Here is a 21974-nt window from a genome sequence, read left to right as displayed (position 1 = left end):
CAGCCCGTCTGACCAGGGCTGTGCTCTGAGCCTCGGCTGGGTTCTGCCTGCAGTTAAACTCAGACGGAAGGAGCCGCACAGGGAGGTGCTGTCCGAGCATGCTCACCCAGAGGCAGTGCTAGCAGACCGCCGCCTTCCCTGCCCACCCGCACCCACTGTGAAGAGGGGCCTGGTCCTCCTCCCTGAGTGGTCTGCTGAGGCCGGTGTCCTGGCAGCTTGGCCATCAGCAGAAATGGCCCAAGGCCCCTTGCAGGGCAGGCCCAAGACTCCCCGGTCTGCCGGCTGCTGGGGTGCCCACTGTGGGGGGTCTAACACGCGACATTGGGAATGGCAGGGGAGCAGAGAGCAGCTGCTGCCTTCTGTCCTGGGTGACACAGGCATCCCAGGAGCCTTAGAGGCAGCATGCGGTGTGAGCAGCAGGCGTCAGCGTTAGCCAGGGAGGGCCGCCTGGGTTTCCCCGTGGGAGCGGGAGCCCTGCCAGCCCGGTGGCCAGAGGGCTGCAGCACAGAGTGGGCCTCTGCTCCCGGGAAGGGCTGCTTCCAGCTGAGCAGTAACACTGACCTGAAGATGGCTTTTCGCTGGGGCAGCCAGACCCAGAGCCAAGAGAGTGAGCAGCTGCCTTTGGGGAGCCCGTGGAGCAGGGGTGGGGAGAGCTGCCTGCGGGGGCGCTGCAGAGCCAGGGGTCCAGGGAGGCGGGCCTTGCCTGCCCAGGAGCCTTTGGGGCAGGGGGCCCAGCACCGCCTGATACTCCTGGTTCTGGCCTCTTCTCCTTTCTGTTTTTCTAACTGTGTGGACAGCATGCTTTTTAGATGAACTCCACTTGTGCACGCACACACACGTGCACATGCACATGCAAACGCACGTGTGCGCACACTGAGACGGCAGCCGCAGTGATCCAGGCGGAGCTGCGGGCGGGCACCTAGAAAAAGGTCCCGGGTGCTGCATACACAGGCTGGGCCCTGCAGGCGCCCCTGTCCTCTCCTCTGTCTGCAGCTCTGGCGCTGGTCTTCCCGGTGGGTGGGCCGTCGTGAGGTTGGATCTGACGAGAGGGGATCAAGGGCCTGGGGCAGTGCCGGCAGCCCGCCTCGGTCACGGCCTGCTCTTCCCTTGCAGGAGGCGCTGGGCAGCGTTGCCGAGTCGGGGCTCCCAGCCCTGCTCCTGCAGTGTCTGTACCTCTTCTTCGTCTTTCCTCTGGAGGAGGATGAGCATTCAGAGGACGATGTTCAAGTTCAGAGGATGTTTGTGCAGGTGAGTGAGAGCCGGGCTGAGCCTCTCTGGGCTGGGCCGATCTCTGCCTCTGGGAGCCTCTCCCACCTGCCTTGCTCAAGGCCCAGCTCACCCCTCCGCCCCACGTTCTGCAAACGCGAGAGGCCTAGGCATCTGGAGGACGGACTTCCCTCTTGTGCCTCTGTATCCCTCCCTGCTCCCCTTGTTCTTCCCCAGAAACGTGAGTGCCTTCTCCGCTTGGCCCACCAGCTCCTTCTCCAGCCCGCGTTCCTGGGCCCTGCCAGTCCTCGCCTGCATCTGGAACCTTCTGTCGCTGGCCACCTCCCCTCAGACGCGCTTGCTAACTGCACTGCATCACTAACTAGCCAACGCTTTCTAAGCAGTTGCCATGCCCCTTGTGCTGTGGTCTCTTGTCTGTCACCTCCTCCGTCCCAGGATGTGTGCATTGCTGTGCTCCTCGCTCTATACAAACACAGGAAACGTGAGCTCAGGGGTGGGTGGGGGCTGAGCCGGGACTCTGGCTCCCCAGTTCACTCTCAGTGGGCTCCGCACCACCCGCGATGCTGCCTCCCCTCCTCCCAGAAGCCATCTCAGGCCACTGAATTGAAAGTGCGATTTCCTCTTGTCATTGCCCCTCGCTCCTGTCCACTGACAGCCAGCAGCAACTTTTCACATAATGCCCCCCCTCAGCTCCCTGCCCCCCACTGACAAGTCCTGCTCTCTGTCTTCGGGGGCCACCCTCCATGGACAACTGCTGCCCCTGCCCCTGGTGAGGGTGGGAAGCAGGCCGTCTCACTCACGGCTGTGTGTCCAGCGCCTGGGCAGTGCCTCCCAGAGCAGGTGCTAGACCGTTTGGGGATTTCCAAGTGCAGCTGCCCATTGAGCATCTGCATGCAGATGAACACCCATTGCAGACTCATCCTCCAGCCAGAGGCATCGCTGCCAGAGGCATCGGCCCGTCCTCGGCTTATCCGCACTCTGCCTGCTGGAAACCCTGGAAACGCTGGCCCCATTTGCCTGGATGTAACCATATCCCGAATGCGGCTGGGACACAGTGCTGGGCATGTGGACACATCTTTATCCTGTGGCTTCTCCGTGAGCTCAGGGAGGGAGCTCGGCCCTGTCTTTCCAGGGTTGCCCGCGGATGCACAGAATGCGCCCCCACACCTGCATTCATTCCTCATTTCATTCCATAAAAAGTATGAAGTTCCTCCCGGTGCAGCTCTGTGCCAGACTCGATCCCTCAGCTGGCACAGTCCCTCTCGAAGAGGGGACAGGAAGGTGTGGAAGCAAGTGGGGGACATCCCTCGAATAAGTCAGCATGTCCACTGCCTTCGGTGCTCTGCAGGGAAAGGCAAAGGCAAAGGCAGGGCTGGGAAGGGAGGCCCGCGGGCTGACTCACAGAGGAGCATGGAGGACGCTGCTCTGAGGGAATGGCATTGAGAGCTGGCGGTTGGGGTAGAGCTGTGATGGGGAGGTGGAGGCAAGCAGCAGAATGGTCATCTGAGCCAAGGGCCGTGGCCACACCCACGTGCAGGGTCTGTAGCCAGTCCTAGGTGCCCGGCCAGCCTCCATCCCTGTGCCGAGGGCCTGCATTCAATAGCAGGAGCTTCTGTACCTGCTGAGCTGGGAGAAGGTCCCGTTAAACCAGCAAGAGCCCAAGAGAAAGGAGGCCGGGTGAGTCCCTGCAGGTGCTGCTTGCTGTGACTCTCCCCAAGGGCATAGGCAGTGTCCCAAGTCCACAGGAGACTGGGTTGGTGGGAACAAGGGTCCCAGGTCGGAGGTTACAGGACAGCGCTCATGGCTGTGTGGAGAAGTGAGGCATGAATGCTAACCAGGGATTCAGGATACATCTGGCTTTTTATTTTATTTTATTATTATTATCTATAACAATAAAAGTGGAATATGCTAATTAGACGGGACCTCCTTCCGGACGTCCTTCCGGACGACCTTCAGGACAAAGCCAGGGCTGCAAGGGCTGAGGCAAGCTGCTACGACTGCGAGGGCCAAGCCCCTTGCACAAATTTCATGCATTGGGCCTCTAGTTTAAATCTATTTTTATTGATTTCAGAGAGGAAGGTAGAGGGAGAGACAGATAGAAACAGCAATGATGAGAGAGGATCATTGATTGGCTGCCTCCGGCATGACCCCTACAACCCAGAATCGATCCTGCAACCCAGATATGTACCCTGACTAGGAATCGAACCTTGACCTCCTGGTCCATAGGTTGACACTCAACCACTGAGCCACACTGGCCAGGCTGCATCTTGTTTTCTAAGTAGCACAGGGTCCTGTTAACCCTGTATTTTAATGGTCAATGCCATTTTCCTGGCATTTCTATATAAAAAGACACCCATCCAAGTCCAACACTTCTTTGTTATTCTGACTTGGAAAGGGTAACTCCTACCTTTACAGCAGTTAAGAGTTCAGACAGCCCGAGCCCCTCATCCTTTGCTGGTGGCACTGGTGACCATGCTGGTCTGGGCAGAAGGTGACAGCATACAAAGCCATCTCTGTGCTGATATGCACCCTCAGTGCTCTACAAAAGCAGGGAGCAAGTCCACGGCAGCAAGGAGGCTTCTAATCGGTCTCCTGGGTCTTCCTTCCTTCTTCCTCTCAGATGTTGCTCAACATCTGCAGCGAGCCTCAGGGGCTGGAGGGCCTCCTCACAGGGAATGAGCTCCAGGCATTGCTGATTGCCACCACCTGCCTCCGGGAGCACAGCTGCTGCTTTTGGAAGGAGCCCACCTTCTGCGTGCTGAGGGCCATCTCCCAGGCCCAGGACCTCAGCGTCATCCAGTACCTGCAGGGTAAGTCCCCGGGGACCCACTTCCCACAGCAAGTCCCTGTCATGCCCTTGCAGCATCAGGATAGATTTCTGCGACCAGAAATGAGAAGGGCACACAGGTTCTCATGGACGCCCACCTGGGCCAGTAGCTGACCCTGTAGTGCTTGGTTCCATTCATGAAAGTGCTTTTGTTGTTCATTTGGATGCTCCATTGGAGGAGGGGAAGGGGAGTCCCTTCGCTGCTCACATACTGTCAACCAGAATCTGCCGGGCCCATCTGTGTGTTATCTCATCTGTTCCTGGAGATGGATGTTGACGATCATGCCATTTTGCAATGGGAAACAGATTAGTACGTTGAAGAGCTTGCCAAGGCTCCTGGGTTTCCAAGAAGAGAATCAGATTTGAACTTGGAGATGCCGCTCCCTGGGCCTCAGCGTCTGCTGGGGCAGCAGCAGGGACGTACACCTGGCTCTGCTCTCCGGTGGCGTGACCTCGGGCACTTCACTGCCTGGGCGCCTCATCTTCTTGTCTGTAAAATGGGAAGGCGGTCCCGCAGATCTCACTGGATGGTGACACTTTGGGGGTTGACATATCTGAAGTGCCTAGATGGCGCGGGCATGCAGTGGGTTCCCCCGGCCGTCACTACCGCATCACCACCTTGTGTGAGCAAGGCAGGGCCCCGAGGGCATCAACTCCATCAGCGGGACCAGTTGTAGCTGGTCCTTCAGCATCTCCTGCCGCCTCCCAAGGACACAGATAACCCTGGGAACATGGGCCGCCGTGGCTCACGTCTTGGGAGGAGGTGTTGGCCTCCTCTCCGTGCCAGGCCAACTCGAGGGGCACTGTGACAAAGGCTCCCTGAGCTGCCTCCCTGCCTGCTCGGTGGCATTTCCTTAGCTCACCAGCTAAAGTGCCTCTTGGGAGGCACCCCTGGGCTGACCCCAAGGTATGGTGTCTTTGGGGAGTAGGTCAGAGCCTGCTGGTGTGACCTGCCTGTCCACAATCACGTGCCCTGCGGCCGGCCTTCTTTTGGGGCCTCCTGTGACAGAGGGCACCCGCGGTGAGGGCTGACCAAGCTCAGAAGCCCACCTCCTACCGAGGCAGAGCCCACAGGAAACGGCAGCCCAGTTCCAGTTCAGGTTCCCGTGAGGCCAGGCCCAGCGGTAATGGTCCAGGCTGAGCTGGGCCCGAGGTGCTTTGTAGTCCCCCCACTCCACTCACAGGCTGGAGCTGGAGATGCCCAAGAAAAGGCTGTACCCATTGGAGGGGTGGGGTCCTCACTGTATCGTATTCTCAACTGGAAAAGAACAATTCTGCCTCGTGGAGCCTGCCACCGGGTGGAGACTGTACCTCTGTGAGAAATGGGCTGGTTCTGTGGGCGCCTAAGCTGAGGAGAAGGTGGGCAAGGGAGCACTGGGCTGGCCGCTACCTGCCGAGCCCTGAATTCTAGGTGTGCCCCGTCCACATGCAGACTCTCTGGTGCAGCCCAGGCCTCGCAAACCAGGGACCGAGTACACATTATTATTGTCTCAGGTTCTTGATAGGCGATCTCCCTGACCTTCTCAGCTCTCCCTGACCTTCTCAGCTCTCCCTGACCTCTCTAGCTCTCCCTGACCTTCTCTAGCTCTTCCTGACCTCTCTAGCTCTCCCTGACCTTCTCTAGCTCTTCCTGACCTTCTCTAGCTCTCCCTGACCTTCTCAGCTCTCCCTGACCTTCTCAGCTCTCCCTGACCTTCTCAGCTCTCCCTCACTTTCTCCAGCTCTTCCTCACTTTCTCCAGCTCTCCCTGACCTTCTCCAGCTCTCCCTGACCTTCTCAGTTCTCCCTGACCTTCTCAGCTCTCCCTCACCTTCTCCAGCTCTTCCTCACTTTCTCCAGCTTTCCCTCACCTTCTCCAGCTCTTCCTCACTTTCTCCAGCTCTCCCTGACCTTCTCCAGCTCTCCCTGACCTCCTCAGCTCTCCCTCACCTTCTCCAGCTCTCTCTCACTTTCTGGCACTCCTCCTGACTCTCGCACTTGGAAGAGACTTCTCCCCATGAAAGAGCCATAAAAACAGTGATCAGTCAAAATGCAAATCCAGTGATACTTCTCATCTAGTGCAAGTCTTCCTTGGCTTCCCACAGCCCTGGGGGACTGCCATGGCCAGGCCCCACCGTGGCCCTGCTTAGCCACCTCCCTGTGTCCCGTAGTGGGGCTCAGACCCCTGACTCTAGTGCTGAGACCCACCATCTTTGTCCCCTCTCCTTCGCACACACCCACGGCCTCCCCTGCACTTGTCCTCAGACTGCTCTCTGCCACCTCCGGAGCTGCTTCTTTGGCATCTCTTACCCAGTGGCCCAGCCCCTCCCAGGAGCTGGGGGTTGGGAGCAGAGGGCTGACAGGCTTCCCTCCTGTCTCAGCCTCCGTCCAACCTGCAGAGCCTGCTCTCAGGATGGCGATTCCCAGGGGGAGTCTTCTTCTTGATCCAAGAGCAAAAGAAAAATGCTTTGGATTAACTCACATCTTGGTGTGCAGCCCAGAGGGGGCGGGGCAGGGCAGGAGGGAACGACTAGCAGTAAAGCCTGGCTCTGAGCAGACTGCATTTCCTCCCGCAGCCAGGGACTGCATCAAGCTCTGCCTCCAGAACCTCTCCCGGCTGGCGGACTCGCTCCCCGCCCCCGAGCTGAGCGAGGCTGCGGGCCTGGTCCTGGGCTTCGTGAAGGACGCCTACCCTGTCTCCCAGGCTCTGCTCCTGGAGTTTGAGAATGGGGAGGGCTACCCTCTGCTGCTCAAAGTGTTCCTCCGGTAAGCGCTGTGCCTGGTGGGGAGAACCCCCGAACCTCGCTCCTCAGAATCACTGGGTGCCTCAGAGAAAGATCCGCGGGCTTCCCCGCGTGTCTGAAACACACCTCTCTGTAGAGTGTGGCCAGAGAGAGTTTTATTGCAAAAGTAATTCAACGTGCAGTGGGCTTGGGAGCCAGAGCCACTCCCTTGGAGAGCCAGTGGCTGGTGGTGATAATTGTGCCAAGTCCCTTGGTGGCATGGACCACTTCCATGCCATCCCGCCCGACAGACGCCGTGGGAGCCCACGTGGAGGGCTGGAGGGCTTTCTGGGACGGCTCTAATGGGCGCTGCCATGTGCTGAAGGGCAGGAAGTGCCGGGAATGGCCCCCACGAGCAGTCCTCAACCCGTGATGGGCAGAAGCTGATGGATAAATAACCAGCAAAGTTACCGCTTGTGGGGTGGGGGTGGAGGGGAGAGTGGCACCCTGCCCCCCAGAGCCCAGGAGGCTTGGGCTCCAGTCGCTGATGGGACGCTGGCTCCATAACGCTCCCTACTGCCTCCTTCTGTCTCCTAGAGCTTCTCCCGTCCTCGCCCTTGAGTCCTGACCCCTTAAGTCCCTGGGAAAGCAAGCGCAGACACTATTCCGCGGGGTCAGGAGAACTCAGCTGGCTGGCTCTATTCTGACCAGCACGTCACCTTCAGGTTGGGGCGTGGGGGTGGGTAAGCCAAGAGAAGAATCACAGAATGTCTGGGACTGCAAACGCCACTGACCTTAGGGGCACGGCACGGCGGGGCTCACATCTTCCCCGGCTCTGCCCGAGTGTGAGCAGGCCTCCTCTGGGACACAGCCCGCACTGGGCTCAGGGACTCCGCTGAGTCAGGCTTGCTGTCTGGCGGTGAAGCCCGCAGTGCTGTCTCCAAAATGATGTGACTAAATGACAACCAGAGGGCCTTCCTCCACAGGGACACATGTCCCTGTGATGACGCACCTTTCACATTAGTCTGAACTCTGACCCCCTGGCTGTCGCCACCAGGAAGGCCTAGGTCACAGCAGCTCCTGAACACTTTTTGGTTAAATGGGTGCTGGTGCCCCCACTTCCTGTGGAGGCAGGAGGGAAGGAGCTGTCCCAGGCCCGGGCAGCTCGTTGCTTTCCTTTCTGCCTTACGTGGTCACATGCTGACTCACACACTGTGGGCATAGCAGGGCCTCCTCCCAGTGCGAGCCCCTCCCAGCAGCTAAGGAACCAGTGCTCAGCCCTGAAATCGGCTGGAGGCCTGGCCAGGTCAGACTCTTCCCCTTTGTTGCTCTTCAGAAATGTGAAAGCTCTCATTTTGGGGTGCTCCTGCCCAAAGCACATGGCTTTTGGGGTCGGGCCACAGAAAGCAACCTTGTGAGCAGAGGCCGGGGCTGCCTCTGTGTTCTGGTTGCACTTTCAGGCCGAAGGCTGACCTTGGCCAGCAGCTGACCTTACCCAGGCGCTGCCCTTGCCTCTCGGTGCTGACGTGGTGGGGACCTTTGGGGTCTTTCTCAGCACGTCAATCCCGTTGCCTCTGCACCCCGTGAGGAGCACCGTGAGCAAACGTGGCTCTTGGTCCCCAAGCCCAGGAGCCGCCTCCCTGTCCCTGCAGGTACGACGGGCTGCACCTGCGCGAAGAGGATCCCCACCTGGAGGAGCTCCTGGGGCTGGTGGTGTGGCTGACGACCTGCGGGCGGGCGGAGCTGAAGGTGTTTGACAGTGTCACCTACCCTCAGCTGGAAGGCTTCAAGTTCCACCAGGAGGCCTCGGGTGGGTGCCGGGTCAGGTACCCGCAGTGGGCACGGTGCCCTCACAGGGCTGCCCAGGCTTCCACCCGGTCTTTGTAAAGAAACAAACACTTGAGGTCTAGTTCTGTCACACATCTGGGGAGATGGCCTATGGATTTAAATCTCTCCTTCATAGGTTTTTCTAGATGCCTTGGATGGGACTTAGGGTGCACGGTTACCTAGTAAAGGCGGGGGACTATCAAGTAGGAGTGGGAGCCCCTGGCCTCACCGTCCCTGGTGCAAGAGCATTTGCGGGTCTAATGACTCGGCCCTGAGACGGTCACCGGCTCAGGTCCGTGCCTGCTCGGCTCTTGGCGAGGCCCACGCTTATTGATGAGCTCAGGGGACATGCGGGGTGCTTTCTGCAGCCAGCTCTCTGCCCCGTGCTGGGCACTGGGTGTCCGCTCCCTGCAAATCCTCTGTGGAGATGGTCACACATACCTGCAGCCGTACCTGCTCGGCGACCATGTGCCTAACCTGACCGATGACAGCATCAGGGCGGCGGTGACTCCAGCGGTGGGTGGGCTCTGGGTCAGGACACGCTGCACAGAGGTGTGTTCAAGGCCTCGCATGGCTGTCCAGGCAGAGAGGCAGGGAAGAGGTTTAAAGGCAGGGAGCACAGGCGGGAAATAGACAGTGACTGGGAGCATCTGGGGAAACGGTGCCGAGGCCTGAGCTGACCAGAGTGCAGAGGCCTCGGAGCGGGTGGGGAGGAGGGAGGAAGTTTAGGAAAAGCCCTAGGATGGGACCCCAGCTCCCAAGGAAGTGTCTGGACCAGAGGGAGGGCCCTGATGTCTGAGGCAGGGCTGGCTGCAGTCAGGGCCTCAGAGGGGGTGTCCCCGGGCCAGAGGGAACGGGCCTAACCTTCAAGCTGCGGAGAATGGGGGGGGGGGGGCGGTCAGGGGTGTCTATTCAACAGCTTGTTTACAAATGAAGCAGACTTTGCTCGGTAATGTTTAAAATAATTTGATTTCAATTGATGGAAATGAATCCTTCAGCCAGTGCTGCCCGATGGAAATACAATGTGAGTCGCATTCCCTCATTTTAAACGTCCTAGTTGCCTTATAAAAAAAAAATAGGAACAGCTTAAATTATTTTTCATAATACCTTCTATTTAACCCAACATATCCAGAGTATGACTATTTTAACATGTGGTCATTACAAATAATTGTTAGTGGCTTTTTTGCATGTTTCTTTGCTATGTCTTGGAAACCCAGTGCATTTTTACACACGGGTGACCCTCCCAGTGCTCTCGCCCACCTCGTCGCGGACAGTGCAGCTCGGGCCTTACACTCTGGGCAGCTGGGCTTCGGGACTTCTGATAGGCTTCTACCCACAGGAGCTAGAAAACAGAAACCTTAAACGGTATTCCCTGATGATAAGGCAATCACGCATCTCTAGGCAGAGGCAGGAGAAATGACCTGTAGAATCTTTTTCCTTTTCAGGGGTGACCGTTAAGAACCTCCAGGCCTTCCAGGTCCTGCAGAATGTTTTCCACAAAGCCAGCGACGCCCTCCTCTGCACACACGTGCTCTCGGCCATCAGGACCATGTGGGCCTGGAACGCCCGCAACTTCTTCCTGCTGGAGTGGACCCTGCAGCCCATCTCGCAGTTCGTGGAGCTCGTGCCCCTGAAGCCGGCCCAGGTGCAGACACATTTCTTCCAGCTTCTGGAGGCCCTGGTGTTCGAGCTGCGTTACGTGCCACACGAGATCCTGGGGAAGGTGCAGCGCCTGATCATGGAGAGCTCCGAGCCACTCTGCACCCTCAGGGCCCTGCAGAGTGTCCTCAGGATCGCCGGCGCGGACCCACTCTTCACAGACATTTTCCGGGACTCGGGGCTCCTGGGCCTGCTGCTCGCCCAGCTGCGGAAGCGGGCCAAGGTCCTGAGGAAGTCAGGTGTGCAGAAGCCTGGGAGGTGGAGGGGGACAGGCTGGGCGTCCGTTAGCTGGGCCGGTTCTGCAGGCCCACCCTCCTGCTCATCAGCTCAACTGAGAAAGTGGGCTTGCCCTGTCACTGGCCCATGGGGCTCAGGGAAGGAACTCCAGGGCACATGACTTCACAGAGCAGCAGCTTCCCTATCTCCTATGACTAGCCTGAGCTTCCCCATGGAGAGATGAGGGGAATGGGTGTAATTTTATGTTTTGTTTTTGTTGTTAATTCTCACCTGGATATTTTTTCTATTGCTTTTCAGAGAGAGTGGGGTGAGGGAGGGAGAGAGAGAGAGAGAGAGAGAGAGAGACTCCATCGATGTGAGAGAGACATATTGACTGGTTGCCTCCAGCATGTGCCTTGGCCAGGAGAGCGGGGAGTGAACCTGCAACCCAGGTACATGCCTTGACTAGGAATTGAACCTGTGACCCTTTGGTGCATGAGCTGACACGCTAACCACTGGGCTGGCTGGCCAGGGCAGGATGGGTGTAATTTTAACAGACTCATGGAGCTATCTCAGGCCCATGAATTCTCAGCTTTCACACATTTCCTTCCCGAGTGTTGCCTGAGTGTGGAGATGGGGAGATGGCGGGGGAAGGGCCAAGGGAAAGGAGCTCAGAGAGGCGTGGGGCTCGGGTGGGGACTGGCTGGGGAGCCTGGATGCGGCCGCCTTGCTCACCCGGTGCTATTGGGCCCAATGGTCTCCCATTGGGAGCAGGGGTCCCTGCCGTTCAGCTGCCCCTCCGAATTTTGGCCACACCTTGTGTGCCCTGCTGGGCTGTGTGCCCATGGCTCCTTGGCATTGTTCCTCCCCCTGCAGCCCCTACACTCTGGACTCTCAGCATCAGCACCTCTGCTCCCCCCGGGGGACTTCAGGACCCTGTTTGCAGCAGGACACACTCAGGAGTGCTGGCCCGGGTTCCCTCGCTGCCTGACCGCACCCATGGGCCCGCTCTGCTGGGGCCCCTCTGTGGTTGTCTGCAACCCCCACCTCCGCCAACTTTCAGACAAGAATCAGAGTATGAACATCGTTTCAGTTTCCCTGGCTTTCCCTCCATCTGCCCACAGCTGCCCCTCTGGGTTGCCGCCTGGAGCGACTCCGCGTCACAGGAGCCTGTCGCTGACCTCGCTCCACCTTCCTGCCTCTACTCCTCCTACTGCCTGGCTGGGAGGGAGCGGGCTCGCAAGCTGTTGGCCCTTCTGGAATTCTGCTCAGACTCAAGCTACAGTCATCAGTCTGCCTGCTTCCTGGCCTCTGAGGGAAAGATGCTCAGCGAGAGCGCATGGGCGTGGGGCCAGCCGGCCCTGGGCTGGAACCCGGCTGTGCTGCGTAGGGGCTCAGCGATCGTGAGCAAATTACTTAGCTTCGATGAGCCTCTTCTCCCCTCTGTAACATGGAAGTATCTATCTATCTATCTATCTATCTGTCTGTCTATCTATCTATCTATCTATCTATCTATGGCTGTTGTGAAAATTCAGTGGGAAGTGCCTGAAGGGACCCATTGTCGTGCTTGGTGCATAGTAGGTACTCAAGAAATGTCAGTCATCTTACCCCTTTCACCCTGTGCCACACATGGAGACAGACGACCGCCAGGAGGAACGCCCACCGCTGTGGAGCCCAGAAGGACCGTGCCTCCTGGGGTGCGGGGCTGAGGAGCAGGCACTCCCGTCGGGCATAGCTGGGCGCCGAGCCAGGTCTCCACGAGTCTTGTATGTGCTTCTTTCTACTGCTCTTTGAAGCAAAGGCATATCCTAAACCATGAGACCAAAGAGTATCTCCCACGTGGGGCCAGTGCTTCTTGTTAGCTTAGCTGTGCAGGCTTCTCCGCAGCCTGGTGTAGACTTACTCTCAAACCCAGTCCCAGGCCTGTGACCACTCCCGGAGAATGCGAACCTTCTTGTGAGCTGATGGATCTGATCTTACTTCCTGCCTCTGTTGTTACGTTTCTTGCTGTTTCTTGGATACTTTGTCTCCTGGTTAATAAGTGCTACCTTTACTCATTCATTCATTCCCCACATATGTGCTGAACTTCCCTCTTGAGTCAGGCTCTTTCGGCTCTGGGGACTCAGGTGAGCACACAGGCCTGGTGTGCCCTCATGGAGCTACTGGGGACACAGTCTACTCCACGGTCTCTCACGCATCTCGTGCCTGTGGTGTGAGCTGGCAGCCTCCCTCCGCCCCACCCTCCACGCCCCCACACACGGGGATCCAAAGGAAGGTGAAGAAGGCAGGGCTTTGGGGATCCTGCACAACAGTGGTTCTCCAAGCCTGGCCCTCACACCTGCCCAACAGCAGAGATGGGACTGGTTAGGGACACAGCGATAGGACTCCACTCAAGAACTCTAAGTCAGAAACCCCAGGGAAGGGACCAGCTCCTGGGTTTTAGGAAGGAGCCTCCAGGAGATGTTGATGTGGTGACCATTGCTCTAAGGGCAGTGGGGTTACATCTTCATACCTGGGATGTGCACTCCCTTACAATGGAAGCATTAGATTCGCCTTTCTGTAAGAGGGTAGGAAACGGATGCAGTCGGAGATTTGGGATCGGGCCGTGCACATTAACATTTTTTACTGCTTCTTAAATGTTTCAGGAAACAAAGAGCCCAGCCCCGGTGTCCGGGACCCAGAGCGGGAACTGACGGGTGTGATGCTGGAGACCGTAGTCGCGCTGCTGAATGGCTCCGTCCGGAACGCGGGTAAGGACGGCCGCTGACCACGGGTCACAGCAGGGAGAGAGCAGCACCGCGAGCGGGTCATGTCCAGTGGCTGGTCTGTGGCCGCGATCATCGGGAAACCGGTGGGCACCTCGGTGGACACCTTTCACTTTAAAGTTGATAAATGGGGCCGTGAAGCAAAGGCACATCCTGAATGATGAGACCAAAGAGTCTCTCCCCTCCACACGTTCATGCAAAACCCACTAATACCCTGCTGGTCTATGGGCTTTAAAACATCCAAATCGTAAAATACAGCAAAGAGCGCTCGCCATTTTCAGGGAGTTCACTGCATGTGCTGGGCCTGTGGTGCACCCAGGGCTCCCTCATCCCCAATTCTGCTCCCCAAGACCAGGCAGCTCCGTGCTGCTTTGAACAGCGGGTGTCGGATATGCACGTGCACATATTGTGCCGTGAAGCAACGCATCAAGTGACAGCAGGGGCTTGGTGACTCGGGGTCTCTCTGAGGCCCTCACAGATCAGCTACACCGAGTGTGAGTGACAATCCTGTGGCAGAAGGCCTCTGAGGTTAGGAGCTCAGGAACCCGCCTCTCCAAGGCCCCCACGGGGCTTTCCCCAGAGGGAGCCCCTGGCCCGGGAGTGGAGCCTCCTGCCTCGTGGAGTGACCCGTCACGGCCACATCGCGCCAGCGGGATAATCCATTACTTCTTCCTGCTCGTTCCACGTGAGCCTCCAAAAACCAATCCTGGGAAAAGATTCTTAGAATTCCTTTTAAACAAAAACATACCACCAGCCAAATTTCTCTAATCTCCCCTTCCCAAGAAACTACCTGGAAATGAAATGTGTTCTGAATTTCAATTCTGGTTTGTTTTCACTGAGAATTTTGGCAGAGAGAGAGAGAGGGAGAGAGATTTGCCACCAGCCCTGGATTGGGGAATTATGTGGAAACTGGGGTCCCTCAGTGTCACCTGCAGGGATTGGGCTGAAATCAGCAGTCCAACCCTGCCTGCTGCTCCTGCCTGCCACTCCTGCTCATCCCAGCCCCTGCTGTGCCTGCCGCGGGCTTGTGCCCAGTCAGTCCAGATTGGGAGAGGCTCCTGCCACTGCCAGCCATGAGCCTTATGACTGGAGTCTGCTGGTCAGCTGAGCAGCGCTCCCGCCGTGGGAGCACACTGACCACCAGGGGGCAGCTCCTGCATTAAAGTGTCTGCGCCCTGGTGGTCAGTGCGCATCATAGCGACCGGTTGACTGGTCATTCGATCATTTGGTAGCTTAGGCTTTTATATCCTATACTAGAGGGCTGGTACACGAAATTCGTGCACAGGTAGGGTCCCTAGGCCTGGCCGGCAATCAGGGCTGATCTGTGGGGTGATCGGCGGGATGATCGAGGGGCCCCCACTGTCTTTTATTAGTGTAGATAAAAGCTATGATGTGCAGTGACCACCAGGGGGCAGACAGTCAATGCAGGAGCTGCTCCCTGGTGATCAGTGTGCTTTCACAGGGGGAGCGCCACTCAGCCAGAAGCTGGGCTCATGATGGCAAGTGCAGTGGTGGTGGTGGTGGGAGTCTCACCTCTGTGGCAGCACTAAGGACTCCTTGGGGGATGTCCACCTGCCGCCATGCCAGGCAGACATCCCCTGAGGGGTTCCAGACTGCGAGAGGGTGCAGGCCGGCCTGAGGGACCTCCCCCCTATGGTGTACGAATGTCGTGCACCGTGCCTCTAGTATATAGATAAAGGGCAGAAGTATATCTAGATAAAGTTTGTATTACTTAGGTTTCTAAATTAAAAAAAAAAAATTTTCCCCAAAGCTGAATTCTGACTGGGGAAAAAGTTTTTCTTTTTAATTCTCAGCTGTGCAGTTTCTCTTTTCCTGTTCTGCTTTTAACACTGGATATAGATTTTGAAAATAACATTTCTAAAGGGCAAAAGAGACACATAAAAATGTAGCAAAAACAAACTTGTGGATTGTAAGGAAAAGCTTTCCTGCTGTACTGGCAGCTGTCAGCCTGGCTTGTGGCTGAGCAGAGCTCCCCCATGTGGGAGCTCACTGACCACCAGGGGCCAGCTCCTGCATTGAGCGTCTGCCCCCTGGTGATCAGTGTGTGTCATAGTGACCAGTCATTCCTAGTCTTTCTGCTGTTAGGGTCAGTTTGCATATTACCCTTTTATTATATAGGATAGAGGCCTGATGCACGGGTGGGGGCCGGCTGGTTTGCCCTGAAGGGTGTCCCGGATCAGGTGTGGGGGTCCCGCTGGGGTGCCTGGCCAGCCTGGGTGAGGGGCTGATGGCTGTTTGAGGGGCTATTATTGAGACTACGGTGCCAGCCCCCTATCACCCTGCCCGTCTGTCTGTCTGGCCTGCAGTTGTCCTGAAAGACCACGGCATGGTGCCCTTCATCAAGATCTTCCTGGACGATGAGTGGTACCGGGGAGCCTCCCTCAGCATCCTGGAGCAGCTCTCAGCCATCAACGCCGAGGAGTACATGAGCATCATCGTGGGCGCGCTGTGCTCGTCCACGCAGGGGGAGCTGCAGCTGAAACTGGATCTCCTAAAGGTGACATCCTCTGTGCTGGGCTTCCCACGGACAGGTAGCAGGTGACACCATGGGCCGTGCATTCAGTCAGTCAGGTGGTCACTGTAATTATACACAGGGTGGCGCCAGCTGCAACAGCAAATAACCCCACGCCCTCGTAGCGGACACTTGAGACATTTCTTTCTTATGTGGTCCCATCAATGGCTGGGGAAGGGCGTCATCTGGGGACAGCTGCCCCCGGGTATCTAGTCCAGCTGCAGACGCAGGCCTGGAGCATGGAGAATCGCACAGTGCATCCTGCAGGCTGAGAGCGGGCACAGGGTAGCTTCTGGCCAGTGTTCTTGGGGCAGAACCATGAGCAGGCCTCCCCGTGGCCTCAGGAGGGCCGGGGAATACAGTCTCCGGCAGCAGCTGCTTCCCGGCACCCCGTCCCAATCAGCGGCACCCCAGCAGCTGTTATGGTGCCTCACCAGCATTCAGGGTGCCCCTGGCAGGTCCCAGGCCCAAGGCAGAGCCTGTGACAGCGTCCAGGGGCCACAGCCCTCACACCCGGAGCTCCTGCCACGCTCCAGGAGGGCGCACAGGGGAGCCTGAGCCGCAAAAGGGAACAGAGCAGTCAAGGTGGCAGCGGGCGCAGGGAGGTAGAACCAGGGTCGCCTCTGGGCAGTGGAGAGGGGCGTATGCTTTTCTCTTTGGGATATTTTGGTCCCCATCAAAGTGTCTTTAAAGCAGTAGAGACGATATCAATGTCACCACCGCCCCCTCTCTGCCCTGCAGCCGTCACTGTTCGGTGGCTGTTCCTGCTTTTATTCCTCTCGTCTTTGTGGTTATGCCTCTAGAAAAATCATTCTTTTCTTACATGCTGCTTAAGAGAAGAGCAGACAAAAATGCAAATACCCCAGGAGGCTGAACTTGGAGCCTCTCGAGCATTTGCAATACAACCTCATAAAATACAATCTCGTGTGTCAGTAACACACCACACTGGACAGCACAACCTCATAAAATACATGCTCATGTGTCAGTAACATGCCATACTGGACAGCACAACCTCACAAAATACATGCTTGTGTGTCAGTAACATGCCACACTGGACAGCACAACCTCATAAAATACACGCTTGTGTGTCAGGGATATGCCACACTGGACAGCACAACCTCATAAAATACAAGCTTGTGTGTCAGTGACACACCACACTGGACAGCACAACCTCATAAAATACAAGCTTGTGTGTCAGTGACACGCCACACTGGACAGCACAACCTCATAAAATACAAGCTTGTGTGTCAGTGACACGCCACACTGGACAGCACAACCTCATAAAATACAAGCTTGTGTGTCAGTGACACACCACACTGGATAGCACAACCTCATAAAATACAAGCTTGTGTGTCAGTAACATGCTACATGGACAGCACAACCTCATAAAATACACGCTTGTGTGTCAGTAACACGCCACACTGGACAACGCTACCTCATATAAAATACATGCTCGTGTCTCAGGGACACGCCACACTGGACAGCACAACCTCATAAAATACATGCTTGTGTCAGTGACACAGCACATGGGACAACGCGGCTCTGTGTGAAATGCACGCTCCTGTGTTAATAGCACACCACACTGGACAGCACAGCCCGTGTGAAATACTAGTACACGCTCGTGTGATGGGAACACAGCACCTGGAGGACTTATGAATGAAAAAAGAAAAGTTGCTCTTAGAAAATGAAACCATCGGCCTTACTGATCAATGGCCATTTACTCACGTCGGGAATGAGTGAGCTTGCTTTGCCCTTGGCCCGGTGGAGCCAGTGTCAGACGCGGAGGAAGTGCTCCTGTCAGGACGTGGCCTAAAGGTGACACACGCCCCTGACTTCCCTGTAGCTCACAGGTGACAGGAAACAAGAGGGTGAGTTAGTTCCAGGGCCAAACACCATTGAAGGTGATTTATATGAAACCAAAACGGAAAGGTAAGTGCCGTTTGAGACACCAGCACGCGGAGTGAAGTGGAGGGGCTGAAGGGGCGTGTAAGGAGGGTAGGAGCAAGGCCTCAAGCCCCGATGGCTATTCACAGCTGGGAAGGGCCTTCCTTTGCGTGGTCCCCTCGCCTCGTAATGTTCCCACAGACGCACATCTGAGAGCTTCTGACACTAAATGGCAGCGTGGGGTTTGCACCTAAGACGAGTGAGAGTGAGTTAAAGCCTGTGGCCGCTCCTCCACGCCACGCTGCTTGCTGCACTCCTCTCTGTGCGTGCAGCTGGTCTTACCCGCCTCGCTGTGCCCAGGGGCAGGGCAGCAGGGCCCCGGCAGCCAGGCCGTGGTCTCCGCTGGGCAGCGGCCGGGGTCTCCGTCTGTGTCTGACACGGACAGTCAGATCTAAGAGAAGGAAGTTTGGGTTTACTTTGCTCGGAGAGTCCGAGTGTCTGGTTCGTCGTAGGAGAGCCCTGCTTTGCCCATGGAAAGCCCATCTTGTTTCCTCTCTCGCCCAGAGGTGCCTATGGGAGTGCTGCCTGGGTAGGAGGACTGGGTTGCTAGCATTACCCATGTGAAGCCATTGTGGTGTTTTACAGATGCAATATCACTGCAGCATCGCACTGTCAGGAGAGTCGTCAGGGACAAGCACTGTGCGCTGTTTTAACAGTCGCTCCCGGGCCGATGCTGCCTTCTCCGGGGTGCCGGGCGCTGTGGGGTGGTCGCGGGGTGCCTGGAGCTGCCCTACTCTCCCAGGCGCAGGGCTGGCAACTTCCTGCCTTTGCAGGGGGTGGTGGGGAGGGTTGGGGCCCCAGAGCATTCCAGACTCGGCCACCACAGAGTCATGTGAGCGCCGACCGGTTTGCTGAAATCTGCTGTGCGATTCACATCCCCGAGTCATCTGGGGAAGCCGCTGGGGCTTCAGAAGCAGGTGAGCTTCTGCTGGAGGCCCTTCCGGAAGTAGTGAGCAGCCGCTGCCAGAGCACGTGCCTGCCAAGTGGGTCGCACGTCACATGAGGGGGATGCATGGAGTGGGGGGTCCTCGAAGGCAGTACCAGCCCCCCAGGAAGGTTTGCCTTCTCTGAAGGGCACTCACCTCAGGCGTCACCCTTCCCTGCACTCCCCGAGGCAGAATCCGCCAGCTGCTCCCAAGGAGAAATCCCTCCAGAAACACCCACTTTAGGGCAGGTGTGGCCGAACCCAGTGGCACTTCCATACCAACACAGACCGCACCACCGAGTCCTGGCAAATGATAACTGAGTTAAAGCGTAATGCAAGCAAATGAATTTCCCCTCCACAGCAGGTGGGACCATGATTGGGTTATGCACAAATTCAGATTGATTTGCTAATATACATTTAGCCGCTCAAGTCTGAGCTTAATCACATTACCTCACCGATCCTCCAGCATGACACATGGAAAATTATGAGGAAGAACAAATAATAGAATGTGAAATAAATCCTGTTAGTCCTAACGTAGTTAGCACTCTGCAGCAGACATCCATTTTATAGATTCAAGCTGGAGGAATACTAACTCACAGCCGATGACACGGTAACTGAGTTAAGGAGGAGAAAATGGGCTTAACGCTGACCTTTCCTGAAACGTGTCAACCCCAGCCTGATTACTTTGACTTCAGCTGATTAAATTTGCTCCCTGCCGCAGACTCTCCTGCCCTGGTGATGCATTGTCACGCAAAGTTGAGTGACAGTAATGGAGACCCTTCTCCTGGGCCCCCCGTTCCTGACAAATTGTTTCCTGAAGTAGCACAGTATTTATTTCCCTTTATGATAGAAATGTTTCTCTTTAGTTTCTATGAAATTAAGCCTTTGTATTGGATTTCAAACTCTTTACTACATGACTCTGCAAATATGAAATTAACCCCATCCCAAGAAATAATAGAGCAGTCTAAGTTCTAATGAGATTACCCCATTCTAGATAATGACCCTGAATTTAATAAATCAAACAAAGCAGCAATTAAGGACAGCCATCCCTTTCTCCCCCCTCCCAGCAGGAGGAGAAAAGGGCCATCCCGGAATTTTAGGGACCAGACACTCTGAGAGACACAGCTCATAGGGGAACCATTACTGGCTTCTCCTTTTGAAATGCCTTCTCTCACCACTCCGAATGATGGAGTCCTTCTGAGCAACAGCTGGTGTCAAATTGGACAAAAGTAGAAGGTGGTTTCTTGAGGGAAGAGGGGGTTTTAGTGTTCAGACAATGGACTGTAATCTGATTAGTTTTGTTTTTAATTGCTTTCCTTTTCTGGTATTTGTTTTGTCATATGATAACCAAAAGAGCTTCATTCATTACATATGTCCTGGACAACCTCTAATGGTTTAGGAGCCATTGAAAGACTTCACATAAATTTGGATGATTTAGCATCCTAGAGCAGCCGGTGGTCCGTGGGCCACTGGTGTTCATACGGTCTGAAAGGTTGGCGACTGCTGTCCTAGAGCATAGATTTCCTGATGTCTTCATGGTTTATTTACTGCTCAGGGCACGGGTTACATGGCCAGGTGCTGGAGGTCCGCTTTAAACAGCACAGTGCTCACTGTAACACACACGTGTTCAGCCTTTCCCTTGGCTGGTCAGTGGCAGGAAGGAAGCACCACCACACACACTTCAAGGTTAGAGTGTGTTTCCAACTCAGAGAAATAAATACTATTGTCGGGAGTGAATGTCTCACACAGGCTACACGGACACAGCACATCTTTCTGCAGCCTCTTCTGGCCCCAGTGTCAGGTCATCAGGGAAACTGTGCCACGAGGCCCACAGGTCACCTACTATGTAAGGCCACCCGGCAGACACTGGGAGACATACAGACCTACCTAATACATAGAAGCAAGCACAAAGAGGCAGCCAAAATGAGGAGACAAATAAACATCTTTCAAATGAAAAAACACAAGAAAACTCCAGAAAAATGTAGGTAAGCAATCTACCAGATATAGAGTTCAAAACAACTGTTATAACGATGGTCAAGAAACTCAGTGAGAACTTCAAAAAGATAGTAACCTTTAAAAAGGATATAGAAGTCATAAAAACGCCATCAGAAATAGAGAATACACTAGCAGGAATCAATAACAAATGAGATGGAGCTGACGATGAGATTAATAATTTTGAAGAAAGGCAGTAGAAGCAAACAATACTTAATCAGAATAGAAAAAAAGAATAAAAAATGGAGAGCATTTTAAGGGACCTCTGGGATAACATCAAGCATAACAACATTTGCTTCATAGTGGTACCAGAGGGAGAAGAGACAGAGCAAGGGATTGAGAACCTATTTGAAGAAATAATGACTAAAACCTTCCCTAACCCTGGTGAAAGAAATAGACATACAAGTCCTGAAAGTGCAGAGTCCCAAACAAGATAAACCCAAAGAGGCCCACACTAAGACACAACATAATGGAAATGGTAAAGGTTGAAGATGAAGAGAGAATTTAAAAGCAGCAAGAACAATACAGTTAGTTACCTACAAGGGAGTTCCCATAAGATTGTCAGCTAAATGCTCAACAGAAAATTTTCAGGCCAGAAATGATTGGCATAGAATATTCAAAGTGATGGAAAGCAAGAACTATAGCCAAGACGACTCTACCTGGCAAGGTTATCATTTAAAATTGAAGGAATAATGAGCTTCCTAGACAAGGAAAAGTTAAGGAGTTTATCACCACAAAACCAGTATTACAAGAAATATTAAAGGGACTTACTAGTATTTAAGATGTAGCAAAAGAAAAAACAACAACATAAATGTGAATAATAAAATGGCAATAATTATGTACCTATCAATAACCACTTTAGATGCAAATTGATTAAATGCTCCAATTAAAAAATGTAGGGTAGCTGAATGGATAAGAAAATGAGATTGATGCATTTGTTGTCCACAAGAGACCCCTTGTAGACACACAGACCTTGAAAGTAAAGGGAAGGAAAAAGATATTTCATGTAAATGGAAACAAAACAAGACAGAAAGCTGGGATGGCAATACTGATATCAGACAAAATAGACTTTAAAACAAAGGCCATAGTAAGAGACAAAAGACATTTCATAATCATAGTTGGATCAATCCAACAATAGGCTATAACCCTTGTAAACAATTACCTGTAGGTGCACCTAACATAGAAGCACCTATGGGTAACTAAGCACCTAATGGACATAAAGGGAGAGAGAGGCAGTAATACAGTCATACTAGGGGACTTTAACACCCTACTGACATCAGTGTAGATTTTTCCAAACAAAAGTAAACTAAGGAATGGTGGCCTTAAATGACAAAGTAGACCAGATAAACTTAATTGG

At 54.9% G+C, this 21974-nt stretch overlaps 1 protein-coding gene across 5 annotated transcripts in view; it reads left to right on the top strand.

Moving 5' to 3' along the window:
• The window catches only part of WDFY4 (WDFY family member 4), a 228714-nt gene that overhangs the window by 10600 nt on the left and 196140 nt on the right, over nucleotides 1-21974 (top strand). For all 5 annotated transcript variants that reach the window (XR_011473609.1, XM_070433182.1, XM_070433181.1 and 2 more), the window contains exons 4-10: nucleotides 1114-1248; nucleotides 3848-4037; nucleotides 6610-6799; nucleotides 8409-8566; nucleotides 10029-10481; nucleotides 13104-13208; nucleotides 15551-15741. Coding sequence is in view for 4 of the 5 variants with exons in the window: in XM_070433182.1 (XP_070289283.1) it covers nucleotides 1114-1248; nucleotides 3848-4037; nucleotides 6610-6799; nucleotides 8409-8566; nucleotides 10029-10481; nucleotides 13104-13208; nucleotides 15551-15741 (1422 nt within the window). In the remaining variant the exon portion in view is untranslated. The remainder of the gene's footprint in view (nucleotides 1-1113; nucleotides 1249-3847; nucleotides 4038-6609; nucleotides 6800-8408; nucleotides 8567-10028; nucleotides 10482-13103; nucleotides 13209-15550; nucleotides 15742-21974) is intronic.

This window comes from Myotis yumanensis, unplaced genomic scaffold (assembly GCF_028538775.1).
Source record: "Myotis yumanensis isolate MYYU_CA2020_CCGP unplaced genomic scaffold, mMyoYum1.0.hap1 SCAF_13, whole genome shotgun sequence".
NCBI classification, from domain to species: Eukaryota; Metazoa; Chordata; class Mammalia; order Chiroptera; family Vespertilionidae; genus Myotis; species Myotis yumanensis.
This window is presented reverse-complemented; position numbering and strand designations above follow the sequence as displayed.